At 35.9% G+C, this 20,854-nt stretch overlaps 4 protein-coding genes across 4 annotated transcripts; 3 read left to right on the top strand and 1 right to left on the bottom strand.

Annotated features, from left to right (window-relative positions):
* The first annotated feature begins 1,279 nt into the window (after positions 1 to 1,279).
* On the top strand, positions 1,280 to 3,607 carry LOC140892003 (amino acid transporter AVT1A-like). Its single transcript, XM_073300727.1, is given in 11 exon segments — positions 1,280 to 1,516; positions 1,698 to 1,721; positions 1,807 to 1,987; positions 2,068 to 2,287; positions 2,382 to 2,517; positions 2,609 to 2,628; positions 2,724 to 2,790; positions 2,792 to 2,870; positions 2,988 to 3,031; positions 3,160 to 3,222; positions 3,367 to 3,607. Coding segments are annotated over 11 exon segments (1,131 nt in total). The 5' UTR covers positions 1,280 to 1,312; the 3' UTR covers positions 3,460 to 3,607.
* A 646-nt stretch (positions 3,608 to 4,253) lies between these two features.
* LOC140888502 (pentatricopeptide repeat-containing protein At3g14730-like) lies at positions 4,254 to 6,238 on the top strand. The gene is given in 2 exon segments (XM_073296192.1): positions 4,254 to 5,256; positions 5,258 to 6,238. Coding segments are annotated over 2 exon segments (1,884 nt in total). The 5' UTR covers positions 4,254 to 4,353.
* Positions 6,239 to 8,123: 1,885 nt separating this feature from the next.
* On the top strand, positions 8,124 to 12,703 carry LOC140891919 (nudix hydrolase 16, mitochondrial-like). The gene is made up of 4 exons (XM_073300613.1): positions 8,124 to 8,522; positions 10,278 to 10,392; positions 11,322 to 11,405; positions 12,141 to 12,703. The coding sequence occupies exons 1-4, from the start codon at positions 8,452 to 8,454 to the stop codon at positions 12,411 to 12,413; spliced, it is 543 nt and encodes a 180-aa protein (XP_073156714.1). The 5' UTR covers positions 8,124 to 8,451; the 3' UTR covers positions 12,414 to 12,703.
* A 1,387-nt stretch (positions 12,704 to 14,090) lies between these two features.
* LOC140887699 (transcription factor-like protein DPB) lies at positions 14,091 to 20,517 on the bottom strand. Its single transcript, XM_073295129.1, has 9 exons — positions 19,606 to 20,517; positions 18,940 to 19,019; positions 16,811 to 16,854; positions 16,436 to 16,498; positions 16,202 to 16,348; positions 15,975 to 16,043; positions 15,676 to 15,774; positions 14,824 to 14,894; positions 14,091 to 14,484 (listed from the first exon to the last, which is right to left on the bottom strand). The coding sequence occupies exons 1-9, from the start codon at positions 19,872 to 19,874 to the stop codon at positions 14,280 to 14,282; spliced, it is 1,047 nt and encodes a 348-aa protein (XP_073151230.1). The 5' UTR covers positions 19,875 to 20,517; the 3' UTR covers positions 14,091 to 14,279.
* Between the last annotated feature and the right edge of the window lie 337 nt (positions 20,518 to 20,854).

The raw sequence follows: 20,854 nt of genomic DNA, 5'->3' as shown, positions 1-20,854 counted from the left end.
CCCCCCCCCACCCCCCCCCCCCACCCCCCCCCCCCCCCCCCTTTTTGACTTTTAATTTTTTTTTTCTTTCTTCTTTTGACTTTTTCTTTGCTGTTTATGTCCATATTTCATAGTTTTTGATGCAAGCATTAATATTTGTAGTCTGCTGGAAGCCTCGTACGAGTTTGGCAGCCATATCTCTCCTTCTTCACAATTAACATGTTTCTTGCTAATTTAATTTTATCCAACTCATTTTTATAAGTTCTCTGTTTGCTATAAAATGCGTTGGACCTTTCATCCTTCATCTTTGCTGCAACCTGATTGACTGATGAGCTTAACTATCGAGGTACAGACAATTCAATCTTATATTTTACAGTTTCAATCTTTTTGGTTCGGGTGGATCAAATGCATGAAGCTCAAAGAGTTATTGCCTATTTTTAAAACGGCCATGAATTTTACAGCTTGTTTGTTTTTTTCTCCAGAGAAACAACTGACATTTATTCAATAGCTGCATCGCCAAACTTTGGGACACTTCGAGGTATATCTTGGTGCTGGTTATGCAAGCATGGACATCAACAGTCAAAATATCTGGGACTCAAATATAAAGGCATCCATGCTTAGTGATTATAAGGGTCAAACTGAGGATCTTGACACGGACTTGAGAACCCATTACTCATTGTCCGACAAAGCTTCGATGTACAAACAGCAATGACAGGAGAATTCCCTTTAAAAGCATGGATGTAGCTTAGTTCTGACCATCTTCAACTGTAAGCTACATGATCCACAAATCTGTAAATTTCTTATATTTTTGGCTAAACGAGTATCAGTTTACAACTTGCGAACTTTGTCTTGCTCTGTGCAATGGATTCTCCACCGACTTTACAGGATTTTCAGATAGGATCGTGGGTATTCAAACTTTTGGTATGAGAGCAGGGGAGTCTTTCAACTGAATTGAGTCGAATACTATTCAAATTGATATGTGAAAGTTCGAGTTCAAATTATTTTTGCTATAGCTCGCAGTTCGAAAATTAGACTGTACTGGGCCAAAGTTTTGATCAAATTAAGTTCAAATATATCATTTAATGCTAGATTCATTCTTTTCAAATTGATTATCCAATTCTATTAAGTAAGACTCAAATAGCTTGAACTTGTGAGTTTCATTTGACATTAAATACATTTATAAAAAGTCATGAATCTATTGTGATTAGTGAGTGGTTTCTAGCTATAAAAAATATTTTGTCTAATTCTGGTTTGAATTTGATAGTTTAAATAGTCATCTTTATTATTATTATTTGGATGTTCACCTTCTTGCTATGGCACAGGTATTAATGTAATGGCTGGAGTTGGACTTCTTTCTACACCATATACGGTGAAAGAATCTGGCTGGGCCAGTCTGCTGGTGCTTGTTCTCTTTGCATTGATCTGTTGTTATACTGCTACTCTAATGAAATACTGCTTTGAAAGTTCAGAAGGAATTATGACATTTCCTGATATGGGAGCCGCTGCATTTGGGATACATGGACGCATTTTTGTATCCGTAAGTTGTTATTACGGTTAGTTTATATTTGTGTTCGTTGCAAGTAGACTATCTATAATCAAACTCTCCTCTAAGGAGGGAAGGCATGAACCAAAAGATTGAAAATGTCAAAATTATCTAATTGATGTATTGCTTTTGTTAATTTATCTACAGTGATGGTACTTTATCTTTGTTTTTGCAGATAATATTGTACGCGGAGCTATATGTAAGCCAAGTGCTTTACGCCACTGTTTTCGGATTTGGGTGATTTGAAAAACTTGACTTGATTCTAACACTTCCTGTGAGTGCAGACATCTTGTGTGGAATTTATTATCCTTGAAGGGGATAATCTCACAAGACTATTTCCCAGAACATCTATGAACTTACCGGGCTTGGAGCTGGATTCCATGCATTTGTTTGCTATTCTTGCTGTTCTTGTTATCTTACCAACTGTTTGGTTGAAAGATCTGCGATTAATTTCTTACCTTTCTGGTAACTTTGAGAATTCTACTTCTTTCTCTTATCACATTTATCAATGCGTGGAATTTTGAGTAATCTTATTCTCTTGGCAGCCGGTGGGGTCATTGCAACAGTTCTGGTGGTTCTGTGTTTATTTCTTATTGGGACAGTGGATGGAGTTGGATTTCATCAAAGCAGTAAAGCGGTGAGCTGGAGTGGCATGCCTTTCGCCATTGGTGTCTACGGCTATTGCTACTCCGGACACTCAGTGTTTCCAAATATTTACCAATCAATGGCTGATAAAACCAAATTCACTAAAGCAATAGTAATATGGTACTGAACAACTGATATTTGGAACCTTCATCATGCAGTAGTAGACTTTATCTGTTCTAAGCACCATGACTGTTCTGTTTGGTCGCTGATGCAGTTTCATTCTATGTGTTATCATCTACGGTGGTGCTGCTACTATGGGATTTCTTATGTTTGGTCAAGACACACAGTCACAGATAACTTTGAATTTACCACCAAATTCAGTTGGTACTAAAATCGCATTATGGACAACGGTGAGTCCTGATGGATGATGAACACTATGATAGTGCTTGTTGATGTGCTCTATTGACATTGCTGATTTACTTCTTGTTTCTTTTTGTGCAGGTTATTAATCCACTCACCAAATATCCTTTCAGAAAATCTCTGCTAAAATAATATATCGTGATGCTATACTTTATATTTTTGTGGAAATAGCTCTTAATTCCTTAGCAGTAAATACGTATTCCCTGTTGATGAACCCTCTGGCCAGAAGTCTGGAGGAGTTGCTGCCTGATAGCTTGTCCAGTTAGTTATTGGTGTTTTGTTCTTCTACGAACAGCTCTTGTCATATCTTCCCTAATCGTCGCATTTCTTATTCCCTTTTTTGGTAGGTGACTGTCATGTTATTGCTTTTTCAATTTCTTCTACTTTGACATTTTATGTGTCTTGTTGTTCCGAACAGTGTATGAACCGATGAACATTATTTCTCGCTTTTCTTTTGCAGGTACTGTGATGTCTCTAATCGGTTCTCTTTTTAGTGTTCTTATGGTAAACATGCTACTTCTGTCAATTTTACGGATGCTGAGCGTTTTTTCCTCTATTTGCATGGCAAACTTCATACAGAGTTTATCAATATAGAATTCCTAACACGAACTCGTCATGTGGCTTTGATGCAGGCAATAATAATGCCAGCTTTGTGCTTCTTGAAAATCCAGGGGAGGAAAGCCACAAAAACTCAGGTTATGTCCCTTAATTCCAAGAATCTTAGATACTCGTATTGTGTATTCTTTTAGAGTTGAAATATTGACGCGAATCTCATAGATCACTCGTTTCCTTCTGTTGATTGATGATTCTTGTTTGCCTCGATTATTTTCCTTTCTCAGGTTGTGCTCAGTGTTGGTATTGCGGCTTTGGGCATCTTCAGCGCGGGTTTGGGAACTTACAAGTCGCTGTTAGAACTCGTAGAGCAGTACTGATAGATTTTTGGAAGGTTTGAACAAGTTCATTTGGCCTTCAATCTTGTAAAACACCATATTTAAAGCTGTAAGAAACAACCATATCTCATTCCAGAAGTTGTCCAATCTTGAAAGTGTGAAACCTGAATTGTGGGTTTCATTTGTTGTTGATCGGCCATACTAATATATATATATATCCTTGTGGTTTTAGGTTTTCAGCTTAATTTTCCAACTTTCTTCAATATTTATTCATAGGTTAATGTTATATCAAGATCCAAACAATTAATCCTTTTTTTTAGGTTAATGTTATATTAAGATCCAAACAATTAATCCTTTTTTTTAAAAAAAAAAAAGTAAAAAAAGGTTAAAAAAGTTTATTATTTTGTACTAAAACTGAAATTTGATAACATTGAGATCAAAATTGCAAAAAAATAAATATATAGAGAAAATAATTTTCCAAAAAAAAGTCTGGTTATGGTACAAAATATTTTTGAACGTTTCTTTTTACAAAATCGAGTAAAGTAGTAAAATTATTTTTGATTTAAATTTTATGGCAAACCAATTATCACTTCAGTTCTTGAATTGTAAACTGTAAACTCAGATGATTATGAACATCGGTCCCTCTGAATCTAAACTTGGAGATGATCTGTTTCATGAAATTCTGAAAATTGAAATTTCCCCAATTTGGATGAAATTAGGTTTTACTATTGCAAATGGACCTTTGAAATTCAGGCCCAATCTTTGAGCTATAAAAGGACCAAAAAGCCCAAAGGCCTACTTGAAAATATTTTCGTCCCATCATCCTCCCCGTGCCCTCTCGCCGGAGCCACCAATTCCTGCATCCGTCCATCGCCGTCGGCGTCGCTAGTCATTTTTGCTTGAATGCGTATAAAATCGTACTAGATTGCATTCTGAATGAATAAAGGAGCGATCTTGGCATGTCAGTTACGCAGAACGCGTGACCAATTCTCCCGCCACTTCTCTTCCAACTCAATTCCAGCTCTAGAACTATCAACCTGCATTGCATCGCTTCAATCATGTGCACAGAATCAAGAACTCTGGCAAGGAAGAAAAATCCACGCACAGATGTTCTCTTGTGGTCATCTTAATTCTGCTCTTTCTTCTACTAGCCTTATAAATATGTACGCTAAGTGTAGTTCCATTGATGATGCGTTATCTGTTTTTTATGAGTCTACCCATGTTCACAACGTATTCGTTTATAATTCTATTATAGCTGGCTTAACCATCAATGACATGCCAACTGAAGCTTTTCACTTGTACTGTAAGATGCGACTGTTAGGTGTAGCTCCTGATAAGTTCACTTTCCCTTGTGTAATCAAGGCTTGCCCAGATTTTTTGGGTTTGAGAAATATTCATGGGTTGTTGTTTAAACACGGGCTGAAGTTCGACTTGTTTATAGGGAGTGCACTGGTGCATAGTTATTTGAAGTTTGGATTGATTAATGAGGCAGTTGAAGTGTTCGATAGATTGCCTGAGAGAGATGATGTTGTGCTTTGGAATGCTATGATTAATGGGTACGTGCATATCGGGGAGTTTGGTAACGCCTTGATGACTTTTAGGAGGATGGCCGACATTCGGGTCAAGACTAATAAATTCACCATTACTGGTGTACTATCTGCTCTTGCATTGGCTGGAGATGTTGATAATGGGAAGGTAATTCACACACTTGCAATTAAAATGGGGTATGATTTGGGTATTGCCGTTTCAAACGCATTGATTGATATGTATGGAAAATGCAGGCAGCTTGCGGATGCATTGAAAGTTTTTGAGAGCGGGATTGAGAAGGATATGTATTCGTTGGAACTCCATTATAAGTGTTTATGAGCAATGCGGCGATCATGATGGAGCTTTGAGGCTTTTGAAGGGTATGTTAAGCTCTAAGTTTCAGCCAGATTTAGTGACTGTCACTGCTGTGCTTCCCGCTTGCGCACATTTAGCAGCACTAACGCATGGTAGAGAGATTCATGGCTACATGATTATACGTGGATTGGTCAAGGCTGGTAGTGGTACATACATTGAAAATGCAGTTATGGATATGTATGCAAAATGTGGGAGTATGAGAGAGGCACACTTGGTTTTCGACAAGATAAAAGTTAAGGATGTGGCATCATGGAACATTATGGTAATGGGATATGGTTTGCTTGGTTATGGAAATAAGGCATTGGATCTTTTTTACCGCATGTGTGAGTTTGGGTTGAAGCCCGATGAGATATCATTCATTGGGGTATTAGCAGCCTGCAGCCATGCTGGATTTGTGAGCCATGGCCAAGAGCTTCTCGCAGAAATGCTGCCTCAGTATGGTGTTTCTCCGGCTATTGAGCATTATGCATGTGTGATTGACATGCTTGGTCGAGCTGGGCTGCTTGAGGGGGCCTTTAAGTTGTTGTTGAATATGCCAATCAAACCCAATCAAGTGGTGTGGAGGACATTTTTGGGTGCATGCCGCCTCTATGGAAATGCTAATTTGGCTGAGGTTGCTGTCCAACATGTGCTTGAGCTTGACCCAGAACATTGTGGAAATTACATTTTGATGTCAAATATTTATGGAGAGGCTGGAAGATATGAAGAGGTGGCAAACTTGAGAAATACAATGAAGCAACATGATGTGAAGAAGTCACCTGGTTGCAGCTGGATCGAACTTGGAAGTGGCATGCATGTGTTTTTTACTGGTGATAGAACCCATCCTGAAGAATCTATTGTTTATGAAGGATTAGATTTACTAACAGCATGTTTAAGTGAGCGAGGCTGCATGACGGATGCCATGGAAAGTTGTATTTAGAAGTTAACAAGTGACTGGTGGTATTGAAGATACTAATTCCTGAAATTGTCACACCTTAATGGTTCACCTTGTCGGTTATTAACTCAAACGTGAAGGAGCACACTAAAGTGAGCGTTTGAATTCATTAAACTGGTAGATTATTTACAAATCAATATTGTACCATATTCTTAGTTATTACTGGGCTAATTTGATATTATCTGGCGGCTTTTGTGAATTGACAGTTGGGTTCATCTTACGAAAGTGAGAGATGGAAACAACAAAATGCTTACAGTTGGACTGGGTGTTGAGGAGAATTTTCCACAGCCGACCCGCTCCCCCACACCACTTTTTATAGGTTAGATATAGTATCCATTGCTGGTTCATTCATTCATTAGTGCCAGGTTCCTGTGTAAAGATATACATGGCTGGCTCATTTTGTTCTCTTTTAGTTGGAATCTTAACTTTTTACTTGGAGCATTGGAAATGCTCCTTGTGTTGGGCGCACACACAATTCGTTTGAATGTTAGTCCCACCTCATGATAGATATTTAATAACTGGTAGCTTTTATGGCCTGTTTTATGACAAGATCCATGCATCAATAACCAGGTTTGATAAGTTCCAAATGGCGAATTTTGTTCAAGGAACATGCGGTGCCGACCAAGTCATGAACCTGCGAACAAGAATATAAAATCTGGACGTTGGCAAGGTTTAGGTAGTGTTTGGGAGAGCTTCTAGGAAGCACTTTTATCAAAGAAAATATTAGAAGTGCTTCCTAGAAGCTCTCCCAAACACTACCTAAAACAAGCTTTATATAACAACCACTTATTCCCATTGATGGAATCATTAAAATTGCTAACATAAATCTTGAGCATGATTCATCAAGTGAATTCTAGCCTCCACCACTTCACTTTGTCTTGCCGTTTTGCTCTAGAATTACTCCTCATTCTTTGTGACAACATACTCTCAAGTCTTGTGCATTCCTTATCACGCTCTCAAGTTTTCGCTTCTTGTAGGGGCAGTTCATGAGATACAGTTGTTTCAAATTTTCTGTTTTTACAGTAGTGTCATTTTATTCAATTTACTGTCAGTGATGCTATTGTAGATAAATATTATTTAAAAATCGTTCCTGTTTCATATATTCCTTTTTCTTTTCTGGAAACTCTACTCTATGATAATGGAGATTTTTATTTTTATTTTTCAGCACAAGTTGGCAATTATATGGGGTTGAAAGCATGCCTGCCTCATGGTAAAAGTTGGTGTGCTACATTTTTATGGAGTGAAGGCATGCAAGTGGTGAATGAGTCAGATGCATGTAAAATTATTTCCAATGAATGTTTGAATTTGTACACTTGACTTTAATATCTCTATATGATCCACCATTACACCAACTCTTTATGTGCACATATTTATTCCATCACTAGGCAGCCCCCTTCTTTTTCTTAAATATTCATCAAGAATTTTTGTTTATACGCGCTGTAAAAACAAATGAAAAATATTGATTTTTAAAATTGAAACGACGGAAGAGAACTGAAAAGAGAAATATACAACGGAATTGAGTGGTTAAATGTTATTTCGACATTAAGAAGTATATGTTTGGAAATATAAGTGGAACATTTTACTCCATGGGATATTTTTCCATTTTTTGTGATTAAAAAAAGAAATTCTCCAAGCTGGAATGACGTGGCACTAACGGCTCAAATCATGAAAGCTTCTTGTCATGAGAAAGTACAAAACTGTCCTTGGAGAGAATCTACATTGCCTCCCTAATGGGTGAAGGGCATAACCGTCATTTCACGCAGGGGACGAAATAAAAGAAAAGAATTTGAAAGTAATGTAGATGGAGTATTTTATTATAATATATATAACCGACCTCCCAAATTCGAAGCACCGAAAATTGACTGAGGACTCCAAAATTTCCCAAAAAAACATGCTCCGATTAATTCGCTGCACTCTCCCCCATTAACTCACGTTAATTTTCTCCCCTTTTTCCTAAAAATAGGTTTTCAGAAAGCAATGGGAAAATTTTCGGTTCGTTTTTGGAGAAATTAGGCTAGAAATCGAGGAGTAATGCGGGGTTCTTAATGCCCATTGTGATTTTTTTTTTGATTCCTTTTTATTGATAAAAGGCAGATTTTGATTCTTGTATATATACAGGCAGAGGGGCAGATTCGAACTTCGTTCACGTTTTTCGTTTCTTTTGTTAATTTTTTTTTTAAATTATCATTGTTGAATAGATGTCTGAATTGGTGGCTCGAACTGGTCGACATCAGCAGCGTTACGAGGATGGTTACCGCCTCATTGCTGGGTATTTTTCTCTTCGCTCGCCATTTCGTGTGTATATATTCATGCATGCATACTTTGACGTGTGTTTGATTGCATGTGAGTTTCGCTTCAAATTTTTTTTTCCCAGCTAGGGATTGGTTTTGGACGTTTCCTGGGAATTTTATTGATTCGATTATAAATTTGGGTTTTTGTTTGATTAAAGAAATGTGTGACTTTTGGGTTTTATATTTCGTTCCTTTGATTCTCGAGGTATTGTTTGCTGCTGGGTTTTGTTTAGTTGGGAGACAATGTTCATTAAATTGTCGGAGTCTTTAACTTCATGCATATGTATGCAAGTGAACATAGATGGGAAAATGCATGTGTCATAGAACCTAAGATATTTCTATCCTCTTGTTTTGGCTGATGGCTTTTGTTGTCAGTGCTTTATTTATTATTTATTTTGTTAATCCATCTTATGTTCACTCTCTACTATGTTAAGATTACTATAATCTTGTTCCTTAATTTAGATGTTTCTTGATGATTTTGCAATTTGAATTCCTTTTTGGTTGTTGAGCAAACGGTAAGTTAGAGAAAAAGGATACGGAGTTTTTTTTTCATATGTACATGCCATTTTGTCACCCAGGGACCAGCTCCACAGGTCTCAAGTTTTGTTTGATATGATTAATAGGCCATATGCTAAGTAAATAAAATGGTTAATTTCTTCTCAACCTTAGAGATCTGCTAGGGTGAAAGAAGCTCTCTCTGGACTTTCTTCAATGTGTATGACCATTTTAAAATTTGTTTTTTTAGAACTTGCTTTCTCTCTCTGACATGCAAGATGAATCATGAAGAGAATGTGAATGTCCATGTTACATGGTTAGAGTGTGCTTACATGCAGAATCAACTGTTGGTGATACTATCTGGCATATTTGACTGTGTATGTGATCTTAGACTCAGTTTACAATTTGCTACATTTTAAGCTAAGAGTGAATTTGCAAATTGCTCGCTGCTATTTTGATTGATCATCTTTTGTGGATGGATCCTAAGTTTGGACGGTTTCCACCTATGTTTGTACTTTTAATCAATTTGATCAGGGTGTATGATATTTTCATCGATGTTAATCTAGTATGTCTTGTTTTGTGCATGAATTTACTTAGAAAGATGAGCCTTAAGGGGTGAACTTCCTTAGATATTCCCTGCACTTTGTCTTACCTGTACTTGTGTTGTGAATATCTTTACTATTCTTTACTATATTATAATGGGAGAGGGTCTCATAAAAACTGTCTTTGGTATATTAAGTTAGCATCCTAAACTGCCCTAATTTTACTAATTGAAATTTTTTTAAAAAGCCAATTGAAGAAGGGTAAAAATTAATGTCTCATTTTCACTATCCCACTTTCTCATCCTCCCTCCCAGGTTTCATCTCTACTATCGTAATATTTTGTTTTACTTTCTCTCCGAAAAATAATTTTTACCTCGTAAAAAAACATAGAACAATTAAACAATACACGTTCTTTATCATTCAATTTTTTTCTTCCATTGTTGTATTTTATGTAATTTTCACGGACAACGTGTGTGCTTTTTTGCTATTATTAATAATGGATAAGAAGCTTCGCAAAAGAAGTTTCAAAAGTTTCCCTTAATCAGAGATTATGACAATCAACATAACCATGCAATATTTCAGTTATTTATGTGTAGTTTGTCCTGAAAACTTTACTGGGTTTGACCTGATAACTTTGTTCATATGTGTAAACATGCACCGTAGTTTCTTGTTTCTGACTAGCACATTCTTTCTCAGGTGTATTCCATTCAAATACATAAATGCAGAAAACAATGGAGGTGATTCATCTGAGATGATAGTTGAAGTACTAATGATCAATTCTACTAGTGGACCTGGTCTTCTATTTCCCAAGGTGTGAGTTGTGGGCATGCACATCTAAATAGTTGGAAGCGGAAACATGAATCATTTTCATTTATTTTTATGGTTTATGACATTCTTTTGTTGGTGATAAATTTATACTGGTCCCATATTTTTATCCTTTATTGATAGTATCCTAGAAAATGCTCTAGACAAGAAGATTGAAAGAAATCTCAGACTTTTTTGACTTGTAACTGGATGTAAACACCGAGGGACAGTGAAAGCATCTTATGAACCTTTTCTTTGACGATCTAAATTTAAGTTTCTTTTTCTTGTATTGACTTTGCTTTGTTTATTTAAGTTGATAGATGTGGCCCTTCCTTGGCGCAAGCCTTGAGTGAGTGCCTTTGTGTATGGTTTTGACTGGTCATCTTATAAAATCTCAATCTGGCTTTATTTTCCTTGAGTTCAAACCAAATACCATTTTCTCTTGTCATTACAGTATATTTATGTTCATAGATAAACCATTCATTGAACACAATCATATTGTGCGATTTGGAGGATTAATTCTTGAAATGAAAATGGTTAAAATACTACAATAGCGATTATTGAATATTATACTGATAATATTTTTGCTTATATACGCACGTTTGTTTGATTTTGCTTAGATGCAAATTTGCTGTGTATCCATGCCAAGTATTCTATGATATCATGGATTTATATGTTGAATTAATGATAAGAATTTTTGTTGATGGTCACGAAGAAAATGTAAATCATTTTAACTGAGAATTTGATAAATATGAGATTTTTTTAAGTATGTCTACCTCCAAAAACTTTGGAAACCTATGAATTAATACGAATATATGATTGAGACATGCTTCTTTAATTTTTACATGTGCCTCTTAACTATGCGAGATTAAATTCATAATGAATATGATAGTGACAATGCTACCATCATTGTGCGTCTTCTGTTTTTCTTTACAGGGTGGGTGGGAGAATGACGAAACAGCTGAGGAGGCAGCAGTCAGGGAAGCCGTAGAGGAGGCGGGAGTTCGAGGGGATTTAATGGTGACATATTATGTGAAGTTGATTTCCCAATCATGTTTGTTTAATTTATGTTTCCTGATCAAAGATTATATCTGCATGATTATTAATAATATTCGATTTTAGTTTTAGTGTTTTACTAAAGCAATGCCTCAGTATTTGCTATAAGGTGACATGCTCTATATGACAATGAAGTAACCCACTTATATGAACATAATCAACTCTTGATTTTGAGTTCGACCCAGTAGTTTCTTTGTTGGTGGATTCAGGTGTTTAGTACATAAAGTACATTCTCGGGGAAGCAAAACAATTTCTAAATTAAAGCCAATTAGTGCCTGATTGTACTCATTTTATTGCTTTTCCCATAATTGTTCAGGCATCAAAGTTCTACTACAATTAGGGTGTTGATGGGATTTCCTGGCCTAAAAAGCCTCAATCTTTTCCAAACATTCTTTTAAGTATTCTTTTTGTGGATTGCTGTTAATTGTTTCTGTATTTTGGATCTTGATTGTCTTGTGACAAACTTCTCATAGTACATCTAAATTAGTGCACCTCACTTCGGTAAGGCCCACACCTTGGATTGCTTATTGAACTTAGACAATGCGACATCTGCACTTGTTTACACCTCTAATAACCATGAAGAACTCTATGATCATCATGTATTTTTTTATGTTTTTTCTTTTCCCGTTCTGCAATGTGGATAGCATGATGTTTCTCTGAAAAAATCAGGGCTTTAAGATATGCATTGTTTTATTTCAGCATTATCTAGGATGCTACAGTTTCAAGAGTAAAACGCTGCAGGATGAATACAGTCCAGAAGGTTTGTGTAGAGCTTCCATGTATGCTTTGTATGTGGAGGAGGAACTCGAGTCCTGGCCAGAAAAAAGCCAGAGAGAAAGAAGTTGGCTAACCATTCCTGAAGCCGTTGCATGCTGCCGACATGCTTGGATGCGAGAGGCCGTAGAAGAAGGTTTCTCAAAGTGGTTTGCCGATGGCATGGTTAGAACATTGCCAGAAAAAAGTAATTCCTAATTTGACGATTATTCGAGCATTGAAGCCTCTGCAAAGTGGATGTGAGATGCAAATATTGATGTTATTTAGGTGTTCAGAATGCTTTGATAAACTTTTTTTGGGTTCATATATTAGTTGAGAATAGGGAGGATGAAATTACAAATTTGCCATACTTTACGGCAATGTTTGTTTAACAACTTTACTAATTGATGATGCCTGATTATGGCAAAACTTTTTGGTTAGCTGGTTCATTCCAATTTTGGAAAGTAGGTTTGGAGACAAGTTCGAGCTGTCTCAAGGGGTATTTTATCCTAGTATTGATTTATTGACTCATGTTTAATCACATTAGTACCATCAATATTAATATTATTTGTGTTTGTGAACCTTTAAATAACATTAATATTATACGTGTTTATGAACCTTTAAAATACGCGATTCGTTTATTATCCTAAAGCAATGATATAAAAAGCACTAGGCAGACGGCGACCCACCGCTTAGCGTCTAGCCGCCTAAGCGGGATCTAGGCGATTTTTTAAAAAACTTAAATAATAAATAACTTGAGATATTCATGTTTACTATAAAATATAATTTTTATGCTTATGTTTTTTAGTTTTTGTACGAAATTCTTATAAAATTTTAATAATAATAATAATAATAATAATAATAATAACAACAATATAAATATTAATAGATATCAACTCTTCATATATAATATGAGATTTAATTTTTTGCTTGACTTTCTTTTCTGCGCTTCTTCTTTTCTTCTGTGTTTGTTTCTCGCATCTCTCTTTTTTAGTTTTTTATTTTTAAATTTTTTTAAATAAAAAATAATAACCGCCTAAGCGACGCCCGGGAGATTAGGCGGGCAACGCCTCTTAGCAAGAAAACGCACCTACCACCTAGACGCTGCCTTTTAGAACACTATCTAAAATAATACCATCTCATTAACTATTTTGTCGTACGCTTCAAACATTTTAAAATACTTTTTACTTCTCTATCGCGTTGTTTTCGGTATTTGAATATTCATAAATCACCCTGTGATGTTCTCTAATATTTTTAGAAGAATCATGCGGTGCATCATCATTTGTGGTATATATCCTTGTATACATAAAGGAGATGCTCAATTAGTAGTGGGAGGGTCGAGCTTAATCTTCTATACGAACAAATTCTGAAAATAGCAATTATAAATGTGATATTTTCCAAGGTTATATATATTTTTTGGTAGTAAAAGTAACTATATATATAACCAGCAAACCATGGAATGTAAGAATAGATACTTAGATTCATCCTACGGAACATACGGGTACAAGCTTTAAGGCTGAAGACACATTCAACATTCACCGTGGACAAACGTACCTAAATAAAGCTTTTTCTCTGAGGCTGAGGCGCAAAAAACATCAAGGATGTTGGCCTTGAAACACCGCCATAAATAATTAAATACCACAAATGTATTCAAAACATGCATTTCATACACCCAAAGCATGTCAATACTTGTTGGATGATCCACATTTATAAAGAAAGGTTAAATTTGACTCGTCTATGTCATTGGTATAAGTTCTTATATGCATGCACACTTCATCTGTACAAAACACGGATTATGCGGGTATCCCGTCTATTGGCAGAATCGAGAAGGAAATATATATTCTACTACATAAAAGAGAAATTTGAAACAATATATATAGTTATATATGCCAAGAACCGAAATGTAAAACCTGGATATAATTCTATGAACTAATCAAAATGCTAGATGGTCAGAGAAGCAAAAAGGAAATCCTAAAACCTTCCATTCCTATGGTTGAGTGAAAATTTCTTAAGGTGGTGAAAAGCTACAAATGAGCACCTGATTCAATTTCATATTTTTACATGATATACAGATGGTGTGAGAAACTAATGCTCATGTTTAACACGTGCCTTCAATATTCCAGGAACGGGAGGCGAGGCAGGAGGTATGGCCGGAATGTTTGATGTTGAAGGATGAGGGATTTGAGGTTGGTAACTGGGCACATGGGAGCTCTCCCCTCCATCTCTTGGTTTTTCGCAAAATTTCATTGCTTTGAGAATGTAATAATCATCATGTAGCTCAAAAGGAGTGCTGCAAAGAAATGAAAGAATCTCTTGTGTTAGAGACATTGGAATCTATCATTTCCTTGAAAATTTTGATCCCCAATTAAAAGCATGTACATGGTGGGGCCACAATAAAATTTACACGGTTAATGCAATCCAAGATTGTAAAGAATCCAGAAGAAAAATGCACTAAAATGGCTTGGGGGTAAAAAAATATGTTATAATAATATACAATTATACATGCATATCATCATGTCTTCCCTGGTCGCTCAAAACATTCATTTAAAAGTCAGTGCATGGCATGCAACATTAACTTTCCTTCAGCTAATTACATACTCAGGGCAAATGCCTAGAATAATTCCCTTACCTATTAAAATCAAAATGCACCAACTGCATATCTTCTGATATTTCTACCTCCACTGTGGCATGAGGACGAGTCTATAATATTAAAAAGCATATATGAGAATGTTATCCAAAAGTGCATCTTAGCTCTATTTCAAACACAAACAATCATGATTAATTAATTATCAACAGGGTGTATGTCAACAATCATGAAAACAAACCCAATGAAGAATAAGAACCATGTGTACTTACATGAGATATCACAATCATGGTTTCTCTTCATGTAAGTGCAACGGACATGGTCAAAAGCTTCTCCAAATGTAGCATGCCGTTTTAAAAAGTCCATTTATCGCAAATACAGAAGAAACCAATTATCAAAATAAATTTAGATGATGTTCTTTCCATGCACTGTTTGAATTTCCTAATTCACCATATGTGAATGAATGTCAAGGTTGTTGATGGGAAGTCCCCATAAAGGCGTAAACACTAATTTGAGCTGAAATGTTGTTTCACGAGCTCACAAGCTCAAACATAATTTTATATTTAAAATAATAAATAATAAAATTGATATTTCAAATATTATGTATGTGGTTTTCACATACAAGTATTAGTTTTATATAGAGCTCGTGAAAGAGTTCCGAGCTTGAGTGCGAGCCAACCTCTTGATTCAGATGTGAACATATTTATGAACATATTTCATAAACCCAATTTGAGAACATGAGCTGGCTCATGAGCCGAACAAATTTTTTGAGCTTGATGAGCTTGAACTCAACCTTTTGAAATTCAGGAGCGCAGACGTGCATATATAACAAACATCACAAAATTCTTTTGAAAAAGCAAGAGCCAATGTTGACAAAGAAATTGCAATCAACACTACCTGAACCAAAATAAAAGGCAATGCCACTCCGCCACTAGGAGTGTTTCCTGAGCTATATAGTTTTTCATTTCTCCGTATCAGATTTTGAAGGCCGACATACTGCATCAAAGAATTGGAATGGAGGAAATCAAAAGAAGTGATACTATGGAACAAAATCATAATAAGCTACAGGTCGAGAAACAAATTCCAATGAACCTCAGCGAAACAGTCAGTATACACAATAAATAAATCTTAAACCAAATTCCAAAAAACCTCAGCAAAGCAGTCATTATGCACTATACAAAAGAAAGAAATCTCACTTGTTCCTCGAGCTCTTCCAAATACGCTGCTTTATTTTCAATTCGGTTTCTAAGTCCAAGACTTTCAGTCTGCAGTCAGTTTATTCCGTTGAGATGAATTAGCTTTAGAAGGCTAATGTAAATAAAATTTATTTCTCAGTGGGAGTGAATCTGAAGCAAATGGCCCATTCATGTGATGAAATGGAAAAGATAAAAAACATTGTAAAAAGAAGGAATGAAAATTTAACCTTAAGTTCTTTGATGTCATTCAGACTAGTCCGAGGTAGACCCTTCCATTGAATTTCCTTTTTATCTTTAGAAATTATATCCATTGCCATTAACACATTTAAAGCATCATATACCCTTCGACGTATGTTTTTCTCATCATATTGTTGCTGCCACACGGTCAAAATTTAAAGTTTGGACAAGAAGTTTTGCAGCAAACATGATATAAAAACCAAAGGTCCAAAACAGGAACAAACCTGATCTGGAGATGTTACACAATTGCTAGGATCAGCAAATTCAGCAACAAGTTCATCAGCAACCTGAGGAGACATAATATTTGTCAGATTCAGATAGAAAAGGATGAAGACATCAGTACAGTGATGGAAATGGTGCAACTAGCAGGCCTAAACCACCATACGACACCGCAAATTGGTAAATCCTAAGTAGAAAAACAAACAAATAGCATGAATCCAAACCTATAACATTTCCTCTAAATATCAGACCATCATGACGATAGGACATCATGATTAATGAGCAATGCGCAAATTGAGTGAATCAGAGGCAGGTAAGAGAAATTTTGCAATTAATTTTAACTAAAGGGGAAACAGAGCGAATTCACGTAGCCATCTGACCTCATTATATGTAGTTCTCCCTTTGCTTTCCACTTTCTCGCACACTATCCACAACGAAAACAAAGATTAACCTTTACTCAGCCCAAATAAAGAGCCATAAAATAAAAATTTTGATAACTGATAAGCCACAGTAATAGCCACCACTTGATTTGTGTTTTTAGTTCAACTGTTATTTCCTACAGTTATAACAATTCCCTGATATAGTCTACTCCTAAGAACCACAAAGTGGTGATAATGACATAATTATTTTTTAAGATTTCTTAAGAGTGAAACACAACAAAACACAAACTTCTCAGTTACACACCCTTAAGTCGGCGTGACCATGCCAGATTTTGTACTACATATCGTGCGTTGGGATAAGCATAAATGGAAGATTAATAATACCAGTTTAACGGTCATGCAAGATAATTCACAAGGCAGTTAGAGCCCATAATGCATGGAATGAATTAATTGTTCCTTTGTAATCATTTTAGAGAAAGTAAGATACATATTAGCATCAATATCCCATTGGTTCTCTAGTCCTACATCATACAAAGTATCAATTTGACGAAGGCAAGTAAATTAACAATTCGAATCCCGTAAAAAAGTCATGTAGTATCTCGTTATAATTCTGTATTTTTACAAAGTCCTTTTCCACCTTTTCCATCTCAACAAAGTGATAGAAGGCAATCATTGCCTCCACATAGAAGGTTTGATCTCTGATAGGTAGGAGGTAAGGTAAGCATTAGTCTATGACGTTAGGCAACCAACAAAACAAAATATTAGCCATTGTATGCTTTATATTTTGGCTCTGGCTAACATGACGACTAATCAAGACCTCATGGATAGCTTGTTACACTTTGTAGTTGCCTAGTTTTTTTTGATAGGAACTTTGTAGTTGCCTAGTTACCGCTTGTTCTCGTGTCTGCAAGGGATAACGTAGTTAGGAATTTAATTGCCTCATATGGCACACAAAAAATCTGCCAAAAATCAATGCACCACTTCTACCACATCTGTAAGTTATGTTTAGATTGCTTAATACTGCAGCTTGATGTTTTATTACTTAACAGCCCTGAGACTTCACATTTCTGATTAGGTGCAATGAACAATTTTTTTTTCTAAGCATGAGTAGGATGTATTTCTGGAAGGCTACAAGTTTACTGTTCAGGACCAACTAGTTCAAGAAGTCCAAGAATAATCTACCCCACAAGATAAGGATGGACAAATATTTGTAGGCCGTCAACATGGTAAATTTGAGTGAATGTCAAGATTATAGTTAAAAGGAATTGGTTTATTACTTATGGGTTTATCCTTGAGGATTTGCATAATGGTATCAACCACATTCCAAATTCTTTCTATTACAACAGAACAGTAACCTGCCCACAAAATTAAAGCTTGATGACCAAACCACGTGAATTCCTTAACTTGCTTTTATTCCCATTGGTTAGTTATTTTTATAGTAGCTCTAACTCAAAAATGTAGACAGCACCTGATGCAAGCCTAACAGAAACCCGAGTAAGAAAATGTGCCACTGCCAAATAACATATGAATTCTGATCATTAGTTTGTTAATCCTTTTTAAACCAAATATGGTCATGCCCCACCCACAACAGACCTCTGAAAACAAAATTACTCAGTGACCGAAGTCACCATAGTTCTGTCATTCCCCGCCAGAGTCCAGACTACTCGTGACAATTGGAATGTACCCGAAAAATAATGATTTTGTTGTATGCAATATGATGCCACTTTCATGTATTCTGTGATTGGGTGAAAAAGATATATGCACAAGTAGATGGTGTAAATAATAAATATATAGTAGTTACAACAATCCATAATCATACAGGTGTGAAGAACAAAAGGATAAATTATAGTGCACAAATTAAAGCATTAAGCATATAAGTTTCACAAAGATATGGTTTTATGTTAAATTCTGCATTGGCTTCCTGAATTTGACTCATTCTTTGTCTTGTTAATCAGTTTATGTAATCTTAAAAGGAGGTGACTATTTTAGTAATATACACCATCTCTTGAATGCAATCACACCAGACAACTTACAAAGAATAAACTTAGAAATGTTCAGTCTAACATGCTGCATAGGTAACGATTTTGAGAAAGAATGATATTGTATAAGAAAATATGATGAACAAAAACCTTTCATGCTAAACTGGCGAAGCCCTCGACCACTCTTATCGCCACCAACAGCACGTTGACCCCTCTTCTTCTTCCCTTTGCTGTTTAAAAAAGGTATGATCGATTAGAAGATTCTCACTGTTGGAGGAGGCGTTCACATTGTAAACCTTCCAAAGATTCTTTTAATTTTGTAAGTGGTGATCAGCACGGTTACACACAACTAATTCAACTTTTTCTTTGTTAGTCACATGGACTACCATAGCTCAATCATTGGCACAAACAATGTTTAAAAAACACCTTTTCTGTTTAATTTTTTTATGCAGCAGTATGAAATATAGTGATCCCAATGCACCTAAACCAGATAAAATGAGACCAGAGACCACATTTGTTTCCCGGACCCCTAAATCTAGGATAATGTGGTGCATTAACCCACAACCTATAATGTCCTTTTCCTAAACTCCTCGGATGTATATGGTTTACAACATTCATTGCATATCAACAAGGTTTTCTACTCGCTGCCACAATTCTGTAATGTTTACTCTTTGACCTTTTTCGTTAAAAATTGAAACCATAAATCCACAGAACTAATCAGCAAGACTCGAGTGATTTTCTAAACCAAATTATGCTAGCTTTAAACGCCTCTGGTCTGCAGCACAATGAAGTAAAATGAAAGACTCAACGTCTCACCCAGATGTCCCCTGAGATCCAGCATCATCTCCTTGGATATCAAGATTGTTCAACCGAAGGCAAGTGCTCTCACTGACTGGAGTTGCCACCGCAGACTCACTTCGGCTTGAGGGAGAACCCACACTACCGCTTGTCGTTCTAGATTGACCAGAAACAGTGGTTCCCCATGACCTGGTAGCTCCTCCACCCGCACCTAAAGAAGTGGTTGATTGGTTCCTATTCCCGTCGGCTGGATTACTATTGTTGCTGTTGGTGCTACGATTCACCATTTCCCCAGATAAGCATGCAGAGATTCAAAATGCAACGACCAGAAATGATAACTCGCAATTTATGAAAATTGCGAGTAAATCTAGTGAAAATAAAAATCCTAGGAATCCAAGAAGATCTTGGTTTAGAGAACAACAATCCACAAACTAGATTATACAGAAGAACCAGCAAAAACCTAGGAGATTTCAGAAGCACCGCCCAGCAAAGAATCAAGAAATATAAGAAGCCGCCAAAACAAATCTGTGCTTGAGGATTTTATCCGAAAACCCACAAAGAGAAAAAACAAAATAAATCCAAAGACAAACCCAGGTCAGCACCACGCCAAAAGGTAAAATTATTTCAAGGGGCGATCAAATTTACCCATATTAAACATCAACACATTATGGGTTCTCCTCCAGTAACTTACAACTGTAAATTGCAACTGCTACCACGCAAAAAAAAAGGGGGTCAGTTTTCAATGTTAGCTCAGTCACTCCACAAACTCCTCTTTCCCCATAACTTTATTTCAACGTACAACCACAAATCAAAAGCACTGAGCCTGGAATTTGTGAAACTTTTGGTTAGGTTTATGGATCAAAGAGCGAAATGAGAAGGAAGAGGGGCGTGATTCTTGATCTGTGGAAGAAAGTGGAGAAAGCGTGCGTTCACAGGCACGAATAAGGGAGGGAAATCATTCTTTTCTTTTTCCCTTCATTAAATATAAATAATTAATTGTAAAAATCATCAATACAAACATGTTTTGCTCTGTACTTCTTAGCTACTTTTTTGTATCACATTTTTTATTAATTTGTACCACATCTTGTATGATTTTATACCACATCTTGTATTATTTTGTACCACATTTTATGACTAGGGACCCCAAAGCAAAACATATTTGCATTTGGAAATTTTTGAGCAAATTGCCCAACTTTTTTTGGCAGCTTAAATAATTATTAATAACTTATAAATACTAAAAAATTTATTCATTCCTAATTTCGAAAAC

This window comes from Henckelia pumila, chromosome 3, assembly GCF_033568475.1.
Source record: "Henckelia pumila isolate YLH828 chromosome 3, ASM3356847v2, whole genome shotgun sequence".
Taxonomy (NCBI): Eukaryota; Viridiplantae; Streptophyta; class Magnoliopsida; order Lamiales; family Gesneriaceae; genus Henckelia; species Henckelia pumila.
Note: the sequence above shows the minus strand (reverse complement) of the source record. Positions and strands in the feature narration are given on the sequence as shown.

Excerpts from the sequence above, each read along its gene's own strand:
- LOC140887699 (XM_073295129.1), bottom strand. The coding sequence starts at position 19,874 with ATGGTGAATCGTAGCACCAACAGCAACAATAGTAATCCAGCCGACGGG. Across the intron at positions 16,044-16,201 it reads ATGACATCAAAGAACTTAAG|ACTGAAAGTCTTGGACTTAG; the intron begins GTTAAATTTTCA and ends AACTGACTGCAG. Across the intron at positions 14,485-14,823 it reads GTGCATTTTGATTTTAATAG|CACTCCTTTTGAGCTACATG; the intron begins GTAAGGGAATTA and ends ATTTCTTTGCAG.
- LOC140891919 (XM_073300613.1), top strand. The coding sequence starts at position 8,452 with ATGTCTGAATTGGTGGCTCGAACTGGTCGACATCAGCAGCGTTACGAG. Across the intron at positions 10,393-11,321 it reads CTGGTCTTCTATTTCCCAAG|GGTGGGTGGGAGAATGACGA; the intron begins GTGTGAGTTGTG and ends TTTTCTTTACAG. Across the intron at positions 11,406-12,140 it reads GAGTTCGAGGGGATTTAATG|CATTATCTAGGATGCTACAG; the intron begins GTGACATATTAT and ends GTTTTATTTCAG.